Raw genomic sequence first — 23,764 nt, forward strand, 5'->3', positions numbered from 1 at the left:
CTCTGCAGACAGGACAAGTGTCTCCATCCAGCCGTCCCTCAGCGTCTGGTCCAACCCAGAATACGCCCAGATACTTATGATGTTTCTTTTCTCTTTTTTCTTTTCTTTTATGTCACAAGCTACATATGTGCACAGAGATAAAGAGATTAATTTACACACAGACGGTTTTTCTACGTTACATCTCTAGTCCAGTGTCTGAACAGCTGCTGCTCTCTGCTCTCCACAGACTGAACTTCTCTCTGACTGAGGATGAGCAGAACAACTCTCTGGTCCTGGACTTGGCCGTGTACAGGTAGGAAACCACCAGTTTGTCTTTGACAGAGTCTACACGTCTAAAATACAAATCTAGAATATATATATAAATACATAAGGGCGTATAAAACCGAACTAGAAAGAAAAAGAAACTATAGATTTAAAAAAGTGGAAGTCAGAGGTGACGTAGGTTTACAGCCGTGTGTCATTCATTTGTCTCTGCTCTGTAACATGTAAAACTGGAACATGAAAGGAATAAATCTAAGAGCAGCTCCTGTAAACTCCTTCATCAGAATATTGTCTTATTCTTAGTCTTATTCCTCCCTCCCCACAGACACATGGACTCCTCCCTGATCGACGTGGACGTCCAGCCGACCTACGCCAGAGTCACCGTCAAAGGAAAGGTACAGTATGGAGTTTTACAACCTTTTAAACAGCAGCAGATCATCACTGACTGTCATAATATGTGTTTTCCGTGACCACAACTTGAAAAACTGTTTGATCAACTGTTGAAGGATGCAAACGACAACTCAATCCTCGTTATTTTTTGATTTTTTTAATTTAAACAGAATGATGGAAAAGGTTGAAACCTTGTAGATAAATAGAGAAGACATGAATTAGTCTCAAATAAACACCAATAAACACTTTCCCTCAAGGTTTTCTACAGAATAAATGTTAAGGTTTAGTTGAATCTCAAAGCAAACATCATTTAAAGTCATTTAAATGAACTTAACTTAAAGTTACAATCCTACAGTTTAGTTTATATAATGATTAAAGTAACAATGTTGTACACTGGTGAACACACACTGTTTGTGTTGGTTCTGCTTCATTAATTCCCAGTTCCCAGCGGAGACGTCCCAGTCCACACACACACACACACACACACACACACACTGGAATGTGTCCAGTCTGACCACACACTGCTGCTGGCAGCCAGTGAAGGTCCTTGCTCGTTGCTCAAGGGCACTGCGGCACCAGGTTGGCAAAGGAGACGCTCACCGACGCCTGAGTTACAGTTTTACTTCAGACTCTGAAGCACAAGCAGAAACATCTGGACAGCTGCTGCTCCGTCGCTCTGCAGAGACCTGGTCCAGACCTGGGATATTATAGTTCAACTAAAACTAACAGTGAAATAATAATCTAGTAAACTGAAATAAAAATAAAACAATCTCCAATCTCCAGGTATCGATGCTACCTGCGCTGTTTGTAGGATACTCGCATATAAACACAAATACTCCCTCGGTCAAACTCATGCAAGTAAAGCGAGGCGAAAATTTGCTTTGTGTCCGGTGTGAACGCACCGTGAGGCCATAATTAGTTATTTTAAAGGTATAATGTGTAGGAATTCCCCCCATCTAGCGGTGCAGTTGCATATCTGAACGTATTCTTGATGTTGCATTCACGTGAAATCGGGCAGACGTCAGACAGACAACAGACGCTGCATGTAACAGAATAAACAAGCGTCTATGTAAACAAGTGGTCCGCCAGCACGAGGCAAAACAATACAGCCGTGACATTATGTTGTCATGGTGATGTGGTATTGTTTTACCGTCTTTCTCTGGTGGAGTAAAATGACATCTGGTTGGTTTGCCGACGGCCGTCTGCCTGACTGCACCTGAATGCAACACCAGTGCCTCCGTCCTTCCTCACACTACACAGTGGTGTACTGCGCACTGCAAAAATTCCAAATCTTACCAAGAATATTTGTCTTATTTCTAGTCAAAATGTCATTTCTAGTCAAAATAAATCTACTTAAACTAAGACTCATCACATTTAAAAAGTAGCTTGTTTTTAGACACTTTTTAATTTTTTCAAGCAAATTTTCCACTTTTAATAAGTAGAAAAATCTGATAGGAGCAAGTTTACAAGCACAAAAAGTTGCTTTCACTGGCAGATTTTTCTACTTATTTCAATTGAAAATTAGTTTGAAACAAGTGAAAATGATCTAAAAACAAGTTAAGTTTGTGGCCGAAGCATACATTTATTTAGAAAAAGTGTAATTGGTGCAGATTAAACTTGTAAATGAATGCTGCTCTCGATCCGACCCTTCCCTTCTACTTTTTTAAAGAGTAACAACAGAACCATTTGATTATGTTATACATTTTCCATCTTTGCCGAGCATCACAATTGTTTGAAATTAATAATAAAAAAAAGCCTGTCCCATATAGACGCCTGTCTCTATGCAACTCAGTGAAATACGCACCAACAATATGCACTACCACCCCCCCCCCCCCCTCCTAATGCAATAATTTTGCATTAGGGCCCGTAGCGGACTACTCTCGCCACTGTTGCTGCTGCTGCTGGTCCTGGATCAGATCAGAGCTGTGACGTGTGATGGACGAGGAGTTCAGATTCAGAGCAGATAAAAAAAACTGCTGAGTCATCAGAGCTCTGATACGTTTATGGAGACGGTTTATCACACCACCTCAGACAGGACACACACACACACACACACACACACACTCTCTCACCTCGGTATATCCCAAAATGTCTCAGGCGCAGTGTGTCCTTTCAGAATAAAGGTTGGGTGTCGGCAGCAGAGGAACGCTGCTCCTCCTGTGTCAGGTGTTCATTTCCCGTCGCTGCTGGAGGTTCATTATTGTGGAGGGAGGCTCGGTCCTGCAGGAGGTCCAGAGACCACACAGTTTAAAGGGATAGTTCACCCAAAATAGAAATTTCAAACTCATTATCTACTCGTCACCCTCATGTGGACTAAGGGGCTGGGAGAAGTTTCAGAGTCCTCCGTGGCTTCTCTGAGTTACAGGGGGTCTTGGCGTAGCAGTGCATGTCCATATAACGGTTGCAAATGGATACCAACTGTCTTCGTAACAAAAAGACAAACCAAAAAACATCCAAATACCTCCATGCTGCTCGTATGTAATGTCCGTCTTGTATTGAAGCTTGAAAAATAGACTTATTTAATTTTTTTCATGACAATTTTGCATTTCGGGGCTTCAATACAAGACGGACATTACATACGAGCAGCATGGAGGTATTTGGATGTTTTTTGGTGTGTCTTTTTGTTACGAAGACAGTTGGTATCCATTTGCAACCGTCATATGGACATGCACTGCTACGCTGAGACCCCCTGTAACTCAGAGAAGCCACGGAGGACTCTGAAACTTCTCCCAGCCCTTATTAGTCCACATGAGGGTGACGAGTAGATAATGAGTTTGAAATTTCTATTTTGGGTGAACTATCCCTTTAATGATCTCCGTGGCTCCGATTCCCCTCTTCTGCAGCCAGAAGAGGAACGTGCATGTGGAGGGTTTAATCTCCCACAAACAGGCCGCGGCGGCGACCTTTAAGCCTGATTAAACAGATGTTGTTTGGGCCTCACATAAATAAATCCAGGAGGAGGTGTGGGAATGTTTCTTTTTTTACTTTTTTTTTTTTTTTTACCCTCGGCTGGCGTTGAAATGATAAATCCAGAGTTCAGCTCCTGCCTGGTTTCATGGCTCTGCTTCAAGCCGTTAGCCGGTTTTATGGATGGTTGTTTTATGCCAGGGGTCAGCCCTGATTGGACGGGTGGGGATGATTTAAGGCGGCGATGCATCAACTCAGGCCTTTAAAATTCCTCCTTAATATGAAGTCATTTAGAGCAGCGGGGGGAATTGAGTCGTCGGTGAGGGGCAGTAGATCACATCCAGCTGCCTCCACCGCCGCCTGCTGCCTCCACGGTCTCCGCCTAAACCTTCCTCCTTACTATCAAATACCAGCAAACTGAAAAATATAATTTTACTTTTTAAAAACATTTATTTTAATAATTATTACACTTACAAACATACACTGACATGCATACATACTGAAATTGGTACTGCAATACTCACAATAATACTAATCATGCTAATAATAATAATAGTGATAAGAAAAAAACTGATGAATAATAATTAAAAAAAATAATAGAAATGAAATAGAAAAAAAATTAAGTTTAAAAAATAAATAAATAAATAAATATATTTTTAAATAATTATTATGCACAAACATACACTCACATGCATACATACTGAAATTGGTAGCATAATACTCACAATAATAATAATAGTGATATAAAAAACAGATAAATTATAATAAAAAAGTAGTAGTAATGAAATAAAAAAAAAAGAATAGTAATGAATAGTTAAAAAAATACACAAACATACACTCACATACATACATATATTGAAATTGGTAGTACAATACTCATAATAATAATATTGATGCTAATAATAATAATAGTGAAAAAACAGATACTGGTAAATAATAATTAAAAAAAATAATAGTAATGAAATAAAAAAAAAAGTTTAAAAAGAATTCATATATATATTAAATAATTATTATACACATACACAAACATACATTCACATGCATACATATACCGAAATTGGTAAAAAAAAAAAAAAAAGAAAAAAGAAATTAATAATAATAATAGTAATGAAATAGAAAAAATTCAATAAAATAAATAAAAAACACAAGTAAACGAAACACAAGGTTCCTCTGAATGTATAATTATGGTGCAGGTTTCTGTAACTCTCATTTCCAGGGAATCATAGATTAGACTCCAAACATGTAAGAATTTTCTCTTTTTATTGTTGTCCTCCATTACTGCCCTTTCCAAGTTCGAATAATATTTCATTCAGTTTTTCCAATGTAATGGGGCTTCAGTTTCTTTCCAGTGTTAAAGAATTAATTTCTTAAAAACTAAAGATGAAAAAAGTATTAGTCAAATCTAATTTTACACCCGTCTCGTTGGACATAACTTCTGTGTGTCGTCGCAGATCGGATGATTGATTTACCGTCGTCCGATCCTATTCTGGTCACTCACCACCCAATAAAAAAAAAGAAAAAAGGAAAAGGAAAAGTCTGTTCTGGAAAGTTGTATCTATAAAAAGACACGGGCTAATGAGTAAAGTCATTTGACACACGTCGGTTGCCAGATCAGCGCATTAATCTTGCTAATTAAAGTTGTGAATAATTCACTGTGCAGATATTTCAGATGGCGCTGCCAGCTGAAGTGAAGCCGGACAGCTCGGAGGCTCAGAGGTCCCAAACCACCGGACACTTGGTCCTCAGCATGCCCAAGGTACGGACAGCACAGCACAGTACAGACACACACACACACACGTCCAATCAAACGTGAGGCTTTAATGGGATAGTTCACCCAAAATTCAAATTTCACTCATTATCTACTCACCCTCATGTCGACTAAGAGCTGTGAGAATTCTCCGTTCCTTCTCTGAGTTACGGGGGGGGGGGGGTCCGTGCAGCACTGCATGTCCATATAATGGTTGTGAATGGATACCAACTTTCTTCGTAACAAAAAGACACACTAGTGGGGCAGATAAGCTCATATATGGAAGGAATTGTGCGTTTTAATGACTAAAGGGTAACACTTTATTTTAAGGGGTCCTTGTTCCTGTGTATCTACCTAATTAATTACAGTGTAATTACCTATGTAACCGTATGTAATAACATGTACTTACATTGTAAATACATAGTGTATTTTCGTGTACTTACAGGTCCTTGTTACACTTGTAATAAGAAATGCTTGTGCAAAGAGAGAGGCCACTTTGGCATTTCTTATTACAAGTGTAACAAGGACCTGTAAGTACACCAAAATACACTATGTATTTACAATGTAAGTACATGTTATTACATACGGTTACATAGGTAATTACACTGTAATTAATTAGGTAGATACACAGGAACAAGGACCCCTTAAAATAAAGTGTTACCGACTAAAGCATGAAACTTTCAGCATTTCGTCTACATACCCCAAGGTTTAATTTCAGACGTGGAACCACTTTGGTGGCTGACCTTTAGGGGTCTTAAGGGGTCTTTGACCCCAGCATTGCATTTTTCCACATTATTCTCCATTGGAAACATATGAAAATCTGGGAAGTAAATCATTACCAATAAATTTCTTCACCATTGTTTTTAGGAAGGTGTGTAATATCATGTAATAAAATGTTGAAATTCAACTCCAGTGGGAAACCCCCTAAAAAACTACTCAAAGTTGGGGTACCCATAACCAGATTTTGCGAAAATTCTGAAATGTTAAATTTGTCCTTAAGTATCTTGTGAGCGGTCAAACTAGGGGTTTTGCATGATTCTGAGTTGATCACAAACATTAGTTTTACACCCAAAACCCTCCTTAGTGGAAAAAAACAGCCACACCCACTTTTCCTGCTCTTCGGACCCCCCCCCACCAATATAATGTATTACAGAGAAGCCATTCCTTAGCATGGCAGAGGTTGTGTCACATATTACTACTAAATACTCAAGAATATAACTTATATTCTAGCCTTTTACTTGTAGGACATTATACAGACCCTCCAGGATTTTGTGATGTCACGATTGCAACTATTAATGCAAATTCAATCATGAATTCTTTGGCCTTGCCACTGCAACTTTTCTGCAAATTTACTGTCTGTCTGTCTCTGAAACTTCTCACAGCTCTTAGTCGACATGAGGGTGAGTAGATAATGAGTGAAATTAGAATTTTGGGTGAACTATCCCTTTAAGCAAAAAACTTTAAAAGCTGCTCGAGTCAAACTTCTCCTCCCTCTTTGTCTGGGAATTAGTTTTTGTACCGCTGTAACGTTGAGCGACCTCGGTGACACCGTGCTGCTGTTGGAGCTGCAGACGCTCTGCGGCTCCACAGAGGATGCAGCAGCGCTGTCACTTCGGCAGCAGCGACACGCTGACTTCTCCTCTGGCGTCGGATCACAGTTTCAACTCGACACCTCCGGCCGCGTCCCCGTGGCTCAGAGGTTAAGATGCCAACCTCCATTTCCTGCTGTCCCGCTGCAGCAAGAGGCTCAAGAAGAAGCCCAGAGATTTAGCATCTAAAACCATCTAAAGATAAAACAAAATTAAAAATTAAGCTCCATACAGTATAAAGGTAGATGTTTGTGTTAAAGCTCCATACAGTATAAAGGTAGATGTTTGTGTTAAAGCTCCATACAGTATAAAGGTAGATGTTTGTGTTAAAGCTCCATACAGTATAAAGGTAGATGTTTGTGTTAAAGCTCCTTCAAAATAAAGGTAGATGTTTGTGTTAAAGCTCCATACAGTATAAAGGTAGATGTTTGTGTTAAAGCTCCATACAGTATAAACGTAGATGTTTGTATTAAAGCTCCTTCAAAATAAAGGTAGATGTTTGTATTAAAGCTCCTTCAAAATAAAGGTAGATGTTTGTGTTAAAGCTCCATACAGTATAAAGGTAGATGTTTGTATTAAAGCTCCTTCAAAATAAAGGTAGATGTTTGTGTTAAAGCTCCTTCAAAATAAAGGTAGATGTTTGTATTAAAGCTCCATACAGTATAAAGGTAGATGTTTGTGTTAAAGCTCCATACAGTATAAAGGTAGATGTTTGTGTTAAAGCTCCATACAGTATAAAGGTAGATGTTTGTGTTAAAGCTCCATACAGTATAAAGGTAGATGTTTGTGTTAAAGCTCCATACAGTATAAAGGTAGATGTTTGTGTTAAAGCTCCATACAGTATAAAGGTAGATGTTTGTGTTAAAGCTCCATACAGTATAAAGGTAGATGTTTGTATTAAAGCTCCATACAGTATAAAGGTAGATGTTTGTATTAAAGCTCCATACAGTATAAAGGTAGATGTTTGTGTTAAAGCTCCATACAGTATAAAGGTAGATGTCCATGTGTAGTGTGATTATAAAGCAGCTCTAGGTTCTATATTAATACTGTGAAAGTATCAAAGCCTCAGTCCACAGAGAAATGCACACAGCCTGTATTCAGAAACTGAGCCTTAAAACCAGCCGTCAGGACTTCCTGTCACTTTGTGATGTCACAACTAAGCCCCGCCCCCTCACCACCTGGACCCACCATCCATCCAAGAACAACTTTGCAGGATTTGGTTTCTCTGAGTGTTTTAATCTGAAATCTGCTCTGTTTTTTTTAATTGGATCACTTTAGAAAACAGTCAGCCAATCAGAAGAGAGGCTCAGAGCTTCCTCCTCTCTTCTGATTGGCTGATTGTTGCTTCACCGCTGTCATTTCAAACATGTCTGAAAGATGAAATTCCTACCAACCACAGCCTGTAAAACCCTTTGGAGGGAGATTCTCTGTATCGTGTCCTGTAGAGAGACCAGAGAGAAGGTCAAATCATAAAATAAAAACTCCTTCAGAAGTTTGACGCCAACAAACTAAAAACTTCTTGTTAGAGAGAAAATCTTGTAAAATTGTGTGAAAAAACGACTTCGGTGCCCGAGCTTTAATGAAGGAACTGTTTATCGTCTCTATAAAGAGACACAGGTGCTGATACTGCAGAGTCAGAGCTGCCACCATTAATCCTCCATATGGCTCCCACCACACACACACACTCACACACACACACACACACACACACACAGACACACTAAACACCTGACAGATGAATGAATAAAAGTGTCGAAGCTTTTTACTGAACAATCTGAATAAAACAGGTTTTTTTTGTCGTGTGGTGTCTCTCAGGCTGGAGGTGAAATCAAAGTGACAAAGACCGTCCCACGTCCACCCAGAGTCTGTCAGGACGGACGCAGCCGCTCGTCTCAACACAATACCAGGTAAACACTCTGATTCCTCCCACTGCAGCTGCACCGCTGATAACACACACACACAAAAACACACACACACACACACATCACAGCCTCTGGAGCTCATCCCAAAAACACTCTGGTGTAGTTTGTCCTCATAGTCCAGGCAATTTAGCTCATTTTGGACCCAAAAATAGAACTAATTGTAACAGAATGTTTTTCACCATAAATCATTTCTATGAGGTGTCCAGAACAACATACTACAGGGTTCTTACGGATCCTTAAAAAGTCTTTCAAAGGCATTGAATTCATTAATCTAAAAACAAGGCCTTAATTGGCATTAAAATGTCTTAAATCAATTTTTCAAAGGTCTTAAAAATGTTAACACTTGGTAAGTGGTATTTTATGGTTGTAATTAGTCTCAAATCTCAAAATAATTGGTAACATTCCGACATAGAGAAGTTAGTGGCGGCCGTCAACGCTAAATTTCTCACCGCCTCCAGCTCCAGAGTCAGTGTTTTTTTTTTCCGGACTTTTTATGCATTTATTTTGAAAGGACAGCTGGAAAGAGACACAATCCAATGTTCATGTAGCAGTCACTTTACCTTGGATCACATAGGAAAGTGGGTAAAATTGTCCCTATAACCCTATGTAATTGATGTGGTGTTTTTCTTTTTTTTTCTGCATTTGTGTTTATTATGAAGTCGGTCTTAAATTTCATTTCAAGTGGCTTTAAAAAAGTCTTAAAAAGTCTTAAATTTAACTTGGCTTAAGCTGTAGGAACCCTGTACTAAAAGTCCTAAGAAATCCTAGTTGGGGAAATATGTTTAATTCGCATCATTATTTACCGTAGACGAGTGGTAGGAGTAAAGGAAGAAAATAAGCCTATTCGGGTGTATTTTGGGCATACAGTATTACATTAGTGTTTTCCTCATTTGCATATTAAAATTCATTTTCCATGAAACTTGTAATACAAAAAAATTTACTTTTCATGTCTACTTTCCATTGTGTAAAGTTTCATTGTGGTAGGAGTAAAGGAAAAAAATAAGCCTATTTGGGTGTATTGTTGTCTGGCCTTATCGGCACCATAGACTTTATACAGTAAATAATGATGTGAATTAAACATATTTCCCCAACTAGGATTTCTTAGGAATTTTAGTATGTTGTTCTGGACACCTCATAGAAATGATTTATGGTGAAAAACATTCTGTTACAATTAGTCTGTCGTAAAACGCGACTATCAGCCTCTTGTTGACATCGTTATTCAGAGTTTTAAATAAATGAAGAAATAAAGAAATGAAAACCCTGTTGGTCTGAGCCAGAGAACCAAAGAGCCTGTGAATAACCAACTTCTGTCAGGGCCAGACGACACGAATCCAGGCTGATTTTCACACGATTGTGTCGTGGCCGATAACGTTTCCAGCGTCGGGCTGATTACGAACGTCAGGAAAGACAAACGGACGTGTAGTGCAGGAGCGTCAAACACCAAGGGTGAATTCCAATTCCCCCCTTGGCCCTAACCCCTTCGTTTTGCGCGTTCACGTGAAGTGTTAGGGTTGTCCCAATTCTGGTTCAGAAGAGGGTTAGGGGGAAGTGGTCGGGCTATCTCCCCCTTGAAACAGAGATTTTTCAGAGGCACACTTCAAACCGAGGGGTATGACAAGTTTCCCAGAATGCATCTCGCCGCAAGAAAGTAGCTGTTTAGATCCCCAATGTGCAGTCGGTTTATCCAAATGACGGCTGTTTAGACGTTTGCTCCGATGTTTTTCGGAGAAGTGAAGCTCCACCTGTGGAGCAGATCAACGTGCCGTCATGGAGACACCACCCCGTCCGGAGAGCTCGTCAGCCGGCCAACCTCCGTCGTCATCCCGGGAGAAAAGACGATCGCTAATTAAGTTACCCGCAGGTTTTTAGAGGTTTACCGCCGGCTGGTTACATTCTTTTTAGGAGATAAATGCTGGTCTCATTGATGAAATGTAACAATTGTGGCAGTCGCATTAGTTTGTTTGAATTAAAAGTGAAGGTTCATGTGTGTATTGGACAGAGGAGTAGCGCATTAAAGCAGAAGTAAGTGGTCCGGTCGTTTTCGCTAATGCTGCGTTCCAGGCAGGCTTTTGAAATCGTAAATTACAGCTTCAAGTCACAACTTACGACTTTGTAGCGTTCCAGGCAACCCACTTGTGTTTTTCCGACCTGTTTTACCGGTGAAAGTCACTATAACGGCCACTCGTAACTTCCGACCGGTGAACTCGTACCAGATCGAACTGGTACCACTTCACGGTCGGAAAAATACGAGTTTCCTTGAACGCACCATAACAGTCCTCGTCCCTACGTCGCCACATTCACGGCGTTCCTTGGCTGCACACACAGCCCTGCATGCCGTTCTCTCTCCTCATTGGATAAAAACTGTAGGATACGAGAAAAGTTTTCTCTTCGGCTCAGAGCAGAGCAGAGTGACTGACAGACCCGTGTTTCAGACCAAACACTCTATGTAAGTGATTGCTGTCGGAAGATATAACTATTTAAGACTTATATTAACACAAATATATCACTTACTTCTGCTTTAATAATAGAAATGTGATTTTTTTTTTCTGAAGAACAGCGATTTTGTGTCTAGGACAGAAAGTCTAGCATGTGATGGTTTAATCTGACGTGGAGACCATCTAGTCACCGTCTAGTCTGAACCGGGCCTTAAATATTAATGAAGTTCACCTTCTGTAGAGCTGCGGTGGAGTTTTGTTGAACCATGAAACGGTTTTGATGCGTTTAGAAAAGGTAAAGAAGGTTTTGAAAAACGAGCCCAAGTGAATTAGAAAACATGAAACAGCTGATGTGGTAACAGACCATAATACTGTATGTGTGTGTGTGTGTGTGTGTGTGTGTGTGTGTGTGTCAGCAGCAGCAGATCTGAGGCCTCAGGCTGCTCTGTGTGTGTGTGTTTGTGTGAATGTGTCAGAGTCAAGTGTTGGTCTTTGTCCGGCCTTGACTCACACATATTCAGATGCCTCTGGCTCATCAGGTCCCTGACGTCCTAATTACAGCAGATACCTGTTGTGACCAATCGCTGCCAATGATTCATTTTATCAGCCGCTGTAATGGAAACCCATCACCCCACACACACACACACACACACACACACACACACCCCCACTGGACACAGATAACCTTGACCAGAGCTGCAGCGTCGCGCTGGGAGGACGACTCCGGTCTCTACACCAACACACACACCGAGTTCTGCTGCTGCCGCTTTCTGGATGAGGATGTAAAGGACAATTCCGGGCAAATTCAACTCGGGGCTGTATTTTCCTAACATCTTAGGTCTAAAAGAAGGAATCTGAAGATTTTCAGTCTATTGTCTCCTGTTTTGCGGTAGTTGTGTCTGTCCCCGCGTCGCCACGGCAGCGATGAATGGGAGCAGATTAAAGTTCCGCTGCTTAGGCCGTTTACATCCCAGAAAAAAGCTGCAGATTTTTTCCACAGACAGCGTCAGACGGCTCCTCAAACATGCACCCAGAAATTTATTTACTTCAAGCAAGTCAAGAGTTGATATTCCTGTGTTTATGACACTAACGGAAACTTCCGACTGCACGTGAACACACCGCGCACGGCAACTTGGGTCTCATCTAGTTTGTCATTTCATGACATATCGGCTTGCTTGAAGTAAACAAACTTCTGGGTGCATGTTTGAGTCGCCGTCTGACGCTGTCTGTGGAAAAACATTGCGGCTTTGAGGGATGTAAACAGCCTAAGCAGCAGAACTTCCGCTCCCATTCATTGCTGCCGTGGCGACGCGGGGACAGACACAACTACCGCAAAACAGGAGCAATTAAACTGAAAATCTTCAGATTCATTCTTTTAGACCTAAAATGTTAGAACATACAGCCCCGAGATGAATTTACCCGGAATTGTCCTTTAAAATCTGTTTGTGAATGTGACACATCGATACGAAGAGAGACGATAAAACTCAAACTACACATCACCAGAGATGGACGGAGTACTCGACCCCAGTACTTGAGTAAGAGTACAAATACTACTGGTCAAAATTTACTCCGTTACAAGTAAAAGTAGCTCAGTCGACATGTTACTCGAGTAAGAGTAAAAAAGTACTTGCTTTTAAAGGTACTTAAGTATCCAAAAGTACATGCTTTTAAATTTACTTAATTTACTTACTTTAAAAGTAAGAGTAAGAGTAAATTTCTTATTTTTCCACATCAATGAATTACTGTATTTTTTTCTAAATGAATTTAAGGAGCTTTTAACTCTTGTTTCTGAGAATGAACTCTTTGAAACCACCTGCACTGATGTGCTGCTTTTAGGGGTTAGGGTTTCCTTCTTTGACAAACACAGCTTGTGTCCAATAGGATTTTAGAAAAAAAAAAAAAAAAAAAAAAGAGCAGACCTGAAAGTAACGAGTACTTTTCAGCCTTCTTAGAAATTAACTCGAGTAAAAGTAAAAATATTTGTCTTGGAAATGTATTCAAGTAAGAGTAACAAGTACCAAAGAAATCTAATAGTCAAGTAAAGTACAAATCCTCTGGATATGTACTTAAGTACAGTACTCAAGTAAATTTACTCCGTTACTGTCCACCACTGCACATCACTCTGTGGTTTTCTCTCCTGGTGTGTGTGTGTGCGTGTGCGTGTGGTTCCTGAAGCTGTGAGCATCAAACCTGCGATCAGTTGAAGGTCATGTGATCAGATGTGATGAGTCGACACTGAGCCTCGGTCCCTGTGCGACTGTGTTGAGCAGCTTTATCGCTTAACGACCACATTAGTTCATCAGTTGGGCCACGCTCCTCCTCTCCTCTCCTCTCCTCTCCCTGGGGCTCGTCACCGCGCCACCACCGCCACCGCCATCATCATCATCATCATCACCATTTTTTACGAGCGTGAGCAGCGTCTTGTCCTTCAGACGGCCCCATCAGGAGCCTCGCCGCAGCGCCGCAGCCGCAAATTAAACATCCGATAAAGAGGCTGAGCTGCTGCAGCACCGCGGCAAGGTGATAGGTGAGCAGCAGCAACGCCGCCGCCACCGCCATCACCGCCATCACCGCCGCCGGGTGAGTTACTGCGTCATTTGGACATGATTAGGGGCGACCTTTGACCTCAGGCTCAACCACACACTCTGCATTCAGCCTCCGGCCTGGATGGAAGTGGATGTGAAGGCCGAGATCGGGTCTGAGATGTGTTTGTGTGATGACATGGTCGAGCTGAAATAGAATATGAGACGATATCTAAACCCACAGCAGAGGTCGCACTCAGAGGTCACGGTCGACTGCAAAGCAATGTCTGGGATTTTTATGTTTCCTGTATCGAGTGCAACAGGAACTAGGGATGCAATGATTGTAGAAAATCTGGGCCGATACCAATACAGATGATTAAAATTACAATTTGTCCAATGGTCAATGTTGGTACCAGTGAAAAACCACAACAACATTTTTGTTCACTTGACTTTAATCCGGACCGTCACTGCCATCAGTATTTCCCATGGCCGGTGTCAGTCAACGAGGCGAATACCGGCTGATACCGATGATGATGATGCATTGGTGCATCCCTAACAGGAATCTGGAAACTCCCCAGATAGCAAAAACCTTTTGGCATTGTTTCGGCCCAAAACTGGCTTGTCATTTTCGCAAGATTATAGGCGGACTTCTGGGCCCCAAATGGCCCAAAATAGGCAAGCCGAAATCAGAGCACTGAAGAGCCCCAAATCCCCACAATTCAACCAAAAAGTAGCCAAAACCGACCCAAAGCGACCCCAAAAAGTAGCCAAAACTGACCCAAAGCAAGTCCAAAAAGTAGTTCCTGCGTCATTTGGACATGATTAGGGGCGACCTTTGACCTCAGGCTCAACCACACACTCTGCATTCAGCCTCTGGACGGGATGGAAGTGGATGTGAAGGCCGAGATCGGGTCTGAGATGTGTTTGTGTGATGACACAGACGTCGAGCTGAAATAGAATATGAGACGATATCTAAACCCACAGCAGAGGTCGCACTCAGAGGTCACGGTCGACTGCAGAGCAACGTCTGGGATTTTATGTTTCCTGCAGCTCGAGGCTGATTTGACTCAACACCAAGACCACAGCTGTTTGTGTTGCAGTACCAGGCTGTGAACGTGTTGCGTCGATCCGCTTGTTAAGTCTTGATGAAGTAACGTTCGAATAATAACTGGACTGTTTCTGGTCCAAAAAAAAACACCACCAAAAAAACCCAGCTCGACTTTCCTTCTGATGAGGAGGAGAAGAGAAAACCACAAACAAAGAAAAAGTAACGTTAACTATTGTTACATGTTACGTTAGCCACCATTAAAAGTAATGTTAGCACCGCTAAAAGTTACGTTAGACACCCACCGCTAAAAGTGACATTAGCACCGTCAAAAGTCACGTTAGTTACCGTTAAAAGTAACATTAGTTGCCGTTAAAAGTAACGTTAGCACCGTTAAAGGTCACGTTAGTTACAGTTAAAAGTAATGTTAGCCACCAACCATTAACAGTTAGCTACTGACCGTTAAAAGTAACGTTAGCACTGTTAAAAGTCACGTTAGTTACTGTTAAAAGTAACGTTAGCCACGCCAACCATTAAAAATAAAGTTAGCACTGTAAAAAGGAACCTTAGCCACCGTTAAAAGTAACATTAGCCACCGTTAAAAGTAACATTAGCTACTGTTAAAAGTCACGTTAGCCTTGTCAAAAGTCATGTTAGCACCGTTAAAAGTAACATTAGCCACCTTTCAAAGTAATGTTAGCACCGCTAAAAGTAATGTTAACTACCGTTAAAAGTGACGTTAGCCACTGACCATTAAAAGTGACGTTAGCCAGTGACCGTTAAAAGTGACGTTAGCCACAGACCGTTAAAAGTGACGTTAGCCACAGACCGTTAAAAGTGACGTTAGCCACCATTAAATGTAACATCAGCCATTGTTAAAAGACACGTTAGCACCGTTAAAAGTATATTCGCCATCATTAAAAGTAACGTTAGCACAGTTAGAAGTAACATTAGCTAGCATATAAAGTAGGCTAACCACTCACTGACGCCACACTTTTCCTTCTATAAAAGCCAAACCGTGGCTCTGTTGATACCTCGGCCCTGATACTGGCCTTGTTTACCGTGGACCCATTTGGACCCAGAAGTGACGTCAGGCTTCACAAGCAGATGGAGACTGACTCTGGTGGTCAGGAGAGGAACTGCAGCTGCTGCTTCAGACGTTGATGTTTGGTTGAAATGACCTGAGAATAATTTTCCTCCATGTTTCCCCGCGTCACAGTCACTTAAATCCAGACCTGGTTCTGCTTCAGGATCGACTCAGACGATGATTAATTGCTTGTTCCATATAATACGTCTTATTATTGATGTCTCATGTGAACTTTGTCCGCGGTGAAGACGAGTCCTCCGACCTCGCAGCATTCGAGTCCACTCATCATAAAGACGTGACCCGGCCGCCGCGTCCCTCAAGATTTGATTTGATTATCATTGTTTGCAGAAGGACAAACGCCGTGTTGTGTTCACCGTCCGACCCCTGACCTCCTCCCCCCTCCCCCCTCCTCTGACCTCAATAAACTTTACAACAAATGACTTTATCAATATGAGTTCCCTCCGCAGCCGCAGCATCAGTCTCATTATAAGCGGCTCTGTGTTGATAATAATCAGCTGCAGAGACGCTGCTGCTGCTCGCTGTGACGCTCCACAGACCTCATTACCTGTGAGAAATGGCGGCCGGCAGGACTGTGCCCGCGGCGACCTATTAACACCGTTGGACTTCCTAACCAGGGCGTGTGTGTGAGGAGAAGGAGCCCTGGACTAATGACTCCATCCATCTCACATACACAGGGAAGTGCTGACCATCAGGTTCACGCGCCCAGCTAAACTTAGCCCGAGCTCCGAGACGTCGTAAATCTCCATCCACGCTCCACCTACCTTATCATGAATGTATTTTACATTCAATTAACCCTCTCTAATGTTATTGTCGGCCGAAGGAACACAGCATTGATCCTTGGAGTCTGTAGTAGGACACAGCAGCGTCCAGGTCGTCGTGTGATGAAGGAGAAAATCAAAACCTAATTCTTTTCAACGTATGTTTGGTGGTTTGAGTTTAGGTTTGTTTGTATCGAGTGCAACAGGAACTAGGGATGCAATGATTGTGAAAAATCTGGGCCGATACCGATACAGATGATTAAAATAACAATTTGTCTGATGGTCGATGTCGGTACCAGTGTTTTTTCTCTGTTGTTTATTCCAAAAAATCTTCATTACTCACAAAAAAACAAAACATTTTCACTCACTTGACTTTAATCCATCACTGCCATCAGTATCTCCCATGGTCGGTGTCAGTCAACAAGACAAATATCGGCCAATACCGATGATGATGCATTGGTGCATCGCTAACAGCAATCGGGAAACTCCCCAGATAGCATAAACCGTATCATTTTGGCCCAAAACTGGCTTGTCATTTTTTGCAAGATTATGGGTGGACTTCTGGGCCCTAAATGGCCCAAAATTGGCAAGCCGAAATCAGAGCACCGAAGAGCCCCAAATCCCCACAATCCAACCAGAAAGTAGCCAAAACTGACCCAAAGCGACCCCAAAAAGTAGCCCAAACTGACCCAAAGCGACCCCAAAAAGTAGCCCAAACTGACCCAAAGCGAGTCCAAAAAGTAGCCAAAACCAACCCAAAAAGTAGCCAAAACTGACCCAAAGAGAGCCCAAAAAGTAGCCAAAACTGACCCAAAGCGACCCCAAAAAGTAGCCCAAACTGATCCAAAGCGAGTCCAAAAAGTAGCCAAAACTGACCTGAAGAAAGCCCCAAAAGTAGCCAAAACTGACCCAAAACTATATGTGGACTTCCAAAACATAGCTATAACTATCCCAAAAGCCCAAAATTCTGCCAACAAGTAGCCAAAACTGACCCAAAACAAGGCCATAATGCCAAATGATTGCTCCCCTTAATAAAGTTTAAATTAACATTAAATGTACCCTGCTGTGTGTCTCATTGGTACGTTACCGCTTCCTGTTGCTGGCAACATCTGGACAGAACGTCTTCACATTCAGCTCTGATGTCCATCTGGATTCAAGGAGTTTTTGTCAAATGTCAAGATCTCACACAAATGAAATTTTCTACAACTCTGGATAAACACGACGTGAGCAATGGACAACACGTGCAAAAACACAAACGTGCTACAGGTTCAGAAAACAAGCAAATCCATCATTAAGATCCAGATCTGATAATAATTCTCTTAGCGAGCAGAGGGGAGAGGGGGGCGGAGCTTCAGCCGCTAAACAGGAAGTAGTTCATTATCATCACGCCATTGTCCCCTCCTGAGTCCGTCCTGTGACCTGTTTGGTCTGGTTCTTATCTGGCCGTGAGCAGATCCAGATCGGGTCGGTCGGTCCTGATCAACAGACACTGACCAGACGCTGCTGATGTCGTTACGGCCGATATCTGATCGCACGTTCAATCACCTCACTGGGCTCCGAGTGGAAACGCTGCAGGGCCTGTGGCTGTGGGCGGAGCCACGTCGGAGGCTCATATTCAGTCGGCTTTATTCATATTTAAAGGGATAGTTAACCCAAAATTCAAAGTTCACTCATTATCTACTCACCCTCATGTGGACTAAGGGCTGGGAGAAGTTTCAGAGTCCTCCGTTCCTTCTCTGAATTACAGGGGGTCTCGGCGTAGCAGTGCATGTCCATATGACGGTTGTGAATGGTGCTCACTTTTCTTCGTCCAAAAAGACACACCAAAAAACATCCAAATACCTCCATAGTGCTCGTCTGTAATGTCCCTCTTGTATTGAAGCCCCGACATGAGAAATTGTTCCGCCGGCACTGACACAGGAAGAGCAGTGAACTGAGATACTGGGAGCTTCCGCTACAAACAAGCTTAAAACATAGACTTGTTTAATTTTTTTCAGAACAATTTCTCATGTCGGGGCTTCAATACAAGAGGGACATTACAGACGAGCAGTATGGAGGTATTTGGATGTTTTTTGGTGTGTCTTTTTGCACGAATACTGCTACGCCGAGACCCCCTGTAACTCAGAGAAGCCACGGAGGACTCTGAAACTTCTCCCAGCCCTTAGTCCACATGAGGGTAGTAGATAATGAGTGAAATTTGAATTTTGGGTGAACCATCCCTTTAATATCTTTATCATTATTTTTTATTTATTAATATTTCATGTATCATTATTACATATATTCAAAATCTTATTCAACGCTCCTCTGTGTGCTGTACATGTCGCAGCATTGACAATAACATTGACTTTGAACTACAACTCCCAAGATACAATGCAACGTCCACATCACATGATCCAGATTATAAGTGTAGTGTGATTTTCAGAAAACACATTAAAACTTCTTGTTCTTCTTCTAATTCTACTCTATGCACTTTAAGAATAGCACTTTATGACAGACTCTGCCCGACAACGCACTTTAGAAATTCACTCTTTTTTTTCCTTAGTGAAGCTCTAAAAGCACTTTAAGACATTTGCTGTCTAATAAAAATGCACTTTCGTGTTTCACCACTTTTTGTTTCCTTCTACTGATGCAGCCATTGTGTGATGTAATGTATTTGTATTGCACTTGATATTTGTTTTACTGTTTGTGGAGCATGGGACTACAGATGGAAATCAGCTCCAGAGCTAAACCCGTTTGTCCCATTACAAATAAACGAAGAAATGAAGTTTGTGACTAACATAGAAGGATTTTTACACAATAACAAATTCATACACTTTAATTTCAGGGATGAATTTGTCCAATAGTTTAGTTTATGATATATAAACCTGCACAGCCGCTCACCATTGACGTGTGTGGACAGAATTAGCTCCATATTCAGTCGGCTTATATCATATTTAATATCATATTAACAAAGACATTGTGAATGATATGAGGAATTAATCACATGTTCGTCAGAGGATTTGGAGTCACGGTGATTCAGACGGACGTCACGATGTGATATACACACACACACACACACACACACACAGAGAGTCAGTAATCAGACGAGTTTTCCGCTCGCAGCTGTTTAAACATTATGAGGTGCTGGAGCGGTAAATGGAGCGGCCTCGTTGTCGTGGTGCAGCGAAGCAATGATGAGTTCAGAGGAGACGAAGACGAATCAATTTGCTCTAATGGTAACGGACCCTCGGACCGAAGTCAGACGCTCTTTTCTCCCGTTAACACTGAACGCAGCTGCAAAAGGAGACTCATTAAACCAGAGGATGGATGATGATGATTGTGACTCGTTTCCGTCCTCGATGACTTGAACCTGATGAAGTCTGAACATTTTCATTTCACACTGCAAAAACTCAAAATCTCACCAAGAATATTTGTCTTATTTCTAGTCAAAACAAATCTAATTCTACCTAAAATAAGACTCATCACATTAAAAGTAGCTTGTTTTTAGACACTTTTTACTTCTTTCAAGCATATTTTCACTTAAAATGTTCTACTTATTTCAAGTGAAAATTAGTTCGAAACAAGTGAAAATGATCTAAAAACAAATTAAAGGGATAGTTCACCCAAAATTCTAATTTCACTCATTATCTACTCACCCTCGTGTCGACTAAGAGCTGTGAGAAGTTTCAGAGTCCTCCGTGCCTTCTCTGAGTTACGGGGGGTCCGCACAGCAGTATTTGTCCATATAATGGTTGTGAATGGATACCAACTTTCTTCGTCCAAAAAGACACACCAAAAAACATCCAAATACCTCCATGCTGCTCGTCTGTAATGTCCCTCTTGTATTGAAGCCCCGACATGAGAAATTGTTCTGGAAAAAATTAAATAAGTCTATATTTTAAGTTTGTTTGTAGCGGAAGCTCCCAGTGTCTCGGTTCACTGCTCTGCACTGACCGGCGGAACAATTTCTCATGTTGGGGCTTCAATACAAGAGGGACATTATAGACGAGCAGCATGGAGGTATTTGGATGTTTTTTGGTGTGTCTTTTTGGACGAAGAAAGTTGGTATCCATTGACAACCATTATATGGACAAATACTGCTGCGCGGACCCCCCGTAACTCAGAGAAGGAACGGAGGACTCTGAAACTTCTCCCAGCTCTTAGTCGACATGAGGGTGAGTAGATAATGAGTGAAATTTGAATTTTGGGTGAACTATCCCTTTAATATAGGTGGTGAGTGAAAAGAGATTAGCTTTTACTAGAAATGAGACATTTTGACGAGAAATAAGACAAATATTCTTGGAAAGATTTTGAGTTTTTGCACTCAAAATCTTTCCAAGAATATTTGTCTTATTTCTTGTCAAAATGTCTCATTTCTAGTCAAAACTAATCTCTTTTCACTTAAAATAAGACTCATCACCTAAAAAATAACTTGTTTTTAGATCATTTTCACTTGAAATAAGTAGAAAAATCTGCCAGTGAAAGCAAGTTTTTTGTGCTTGTAATAAGGAAGAAAAACTTGATCCACTATCAGATTTTTCTACTTATTCCAAGTGAAAATCTGCTTGAAAGAAGTAAAAAGTGTCTGAAAACAAGCTACTTTTAATGTCACGAGTCTTATTTTAAGTAGAATTAGATTTGTTTAGACTAGAAATGACATTTTGACTAAAAATAAGACAAATATTCTTGGTAAGATTTTGAGTTTTTGCAGTGTGTGTAACGCCAGACGTCCGCAGCTCGAGGCCTGATAACACACGTCCACTGAAACACAGCGACATATTTACAGTCTGCTCTTTACTGCAGCTCCATACATCACTTATATATATCAGCTCCCGTATTGACCTGCTCCAGCCACATTAAATCTGGGAACTTCGGCACCTCGGGAACCAACGTTAGCGAACGACAGTAGATTTATATCGACACCCACGCGCTCGACCCCAGACCAGTGTCACTGTTGGCGATGATCGAGTGCCGGTTGAATCCAATAAGATGAAGAGACGTGACTGTAAACAGAGTAAACTGTGATAATCTGCAGCTGTTTCTGGTTTCCACTCGAAAACACAGAGCGCATCGGTCGCACAATCCACCCATCGACCAATCAGGTGACAAACTGCAGCTTCCACGCCACGCATCCAGACACGGTGTTGAGGGTTTTCTTTCAACCGACATCCTCAACATTGGATCTGAACTTGATTCATCATTAATACACTGCAAAAACTCAAACATCTTACCAAGAATATTTGTCTTATTTCTAGTCATAATGTCATTTTTAGTCAAAACTAATCTCATTCTGCTTAAAATAAGACTCATCACATTAAAAAGCAGCTTGTTTTTAGACAATTTTTACTTCTTTCAAGCATATTTTCACTTGAAATACGTAGAATAATCTGACAGTGGATCAAGTTTTTCTTTCTTTTTACAAGCACAGGTTTTTCTACTTATTTCAAGAGAAAATGTGTTTGAAACAAGTGAAAATTACCTAAAAACAAGTAAATTTTTAGGTGATGAGTCTTATTTTAAATGGAAAGAGATTAGTTTTGACTAGAAATTAGACATTTTGACAAGAAATAAGACAAATATTCTTGGAAAGAGTTTTTGCAGTGTATACTCTAAAGGTCCAAGTAAAAGTTCCCACTACACCTTCATCTTTCCTTCCTCCTTCTTCTTCTCCGTTAGTTTATTTATGAGCGTGAAACTCTTGAATCGTGCTCACTGATTGGCTGGATTTTCCCTTCAGGTCGCCGTACAAACATGGCGGCGCAAGTTGGTGACGCTCTCTAAAGAAAGTCCCTTGCTATATGTAGATATAAAAGAAGAATTATAAGCCTACGAAAACCCAACAGATTTTATTACAGTATATAGCGATTTTACACTTAGCCAATAAACCTTGACAATTATTACACACTGAACCTTTAAGAAATTGAAGAGAGCCGATCATCAAGTGTGTTCCCAACATAACAGACCCCTATGCACCGATAATAACACTGCATTTTGTAATAATAAAAATAATTGTTTTGAAATCAAATTCTTGAACGCTGAATGTGTAATAAAATTTGCAGCATTTTGTAATAAGTGGTAACATATTGCATTAGTTATTACAAAATGCGGGTGTTGCACTTTTTTATGAATAAAATGTAATAATTTGGTGCATTATGTTATAAACCACCAAAATGGTTATTCTTAATTAGAAAAACACATTATACCAGCAAAACACCATTGACTTTAAGCATACCAGCATGAACTGTAAATAAGAATTCATTTTAAAAACTAGTAGGATGTTTACGAAAAAGTATTAGGGCCAGCCAAAAAAAAAAAAAAAAAATCCGGCACAAGAAAAAAAAAAAAATCCGGCACAAGAAAAAAAAAAAAGTCAGGCCAAAAAAAAAAAAAAAGAAAATCCGGCACAAGAAAAAAAAAAGCTCATAGAGACAAAAACTGCATTGATACGAATTTAGCCGGTGCACTGAAATGTTGGAAGACATACACAACCTGGATTATGTTTTGCAAATATTATGCATGACAGAAAACAGACAAAAGACAAAAACACACATTATTACATGATGTGGCGCTTCTGTGGTTTATGGTTCATTCACTAAATCGTCTTTCGTCCTCTTCCTCAGGAATGGTCTCCCTGAGCGACTGGAGGTCGACCCCAGTAAACGCTCCACCCTCGACCTCGCCAACATCGTACCGCGACGCAGCGCCGACCGGGGACCACTGGAGGCGTCCAGGACGACTCGGCCCGTCTCCGTGGGAACCGGCAGCTTCTCTGAAGGGTTCATGGACGACCCCGATGTCCCACCACTCATGTAGAGACGGTGAGAAGGAAAAGACATGAACCCTGAGAAAAGCTGTGAGGCTTTTTCAACGAACTGGACCAGTCACAGTTTCCTTCAGGACTCTGACAACGATTAAAGGGATAGTTCACCCAAAATTGAAATTTCACTCATTATCTACTCGTCACCCTCATGTGGACTAAGGGCTGGGAGAAGTTTCAGAGTCCTCCGTGGCTTCTCTGAGTTACAGGGGGTCTCGGCGTAGCAGTGCATGTCCATAATGGTTGCAAATGGATACCAACTGTCTTCGTAACAAAAAGACACA

General features: G+C 41.1%; 1 protein-coding gene across 1 annotated transcript in view; it reads left to right on the top strand.

Moving 5' to 3' along the window:
* The window catches only part of dnaaf11 (dynein axonemal assembly factor 11), a 56,395-nt gene extending 32,902 nt beyond the window's left edge, over nt 1–23,493 (top strand). The window contains exons 9-13 of the mRNA XM_085805372.1: nt 227–292; nt 587–656; nt 5,219–5,314; nt 8,710–8,801; nt 23,284–23,493. Of these exons, the coding sequence (XP_085661498.1) occupies nt 227–292; nt 587–656; nt 5,219–5,314; nt 8,710–8,801; nt 23,284–23,476 (517 nt within the window). The 3' untranslated portion in view covers nt 23,477–23,493. The remainder of the gene's footprint in view (nt 1–226; nt 293–586; nt 657–5,218; nt 5,315–8,709; nt 8,802–23,283) is intronic.
* Nucleotides 23,494–23,764: the final 271 nt, after the last annotated feature.

This window comes from Trachurus japonicus, chromosome 17, assembly GCF_045865225.1.
Source record: "Trachurus japonicus isolate A0001 chromosome 17, Traja_1.0".
NCBI lineage: Eukaryota > Metazoa > Chordata > Actinopteri > Carangiformes > Carangidae > Trachurus > Trachurus japonicus.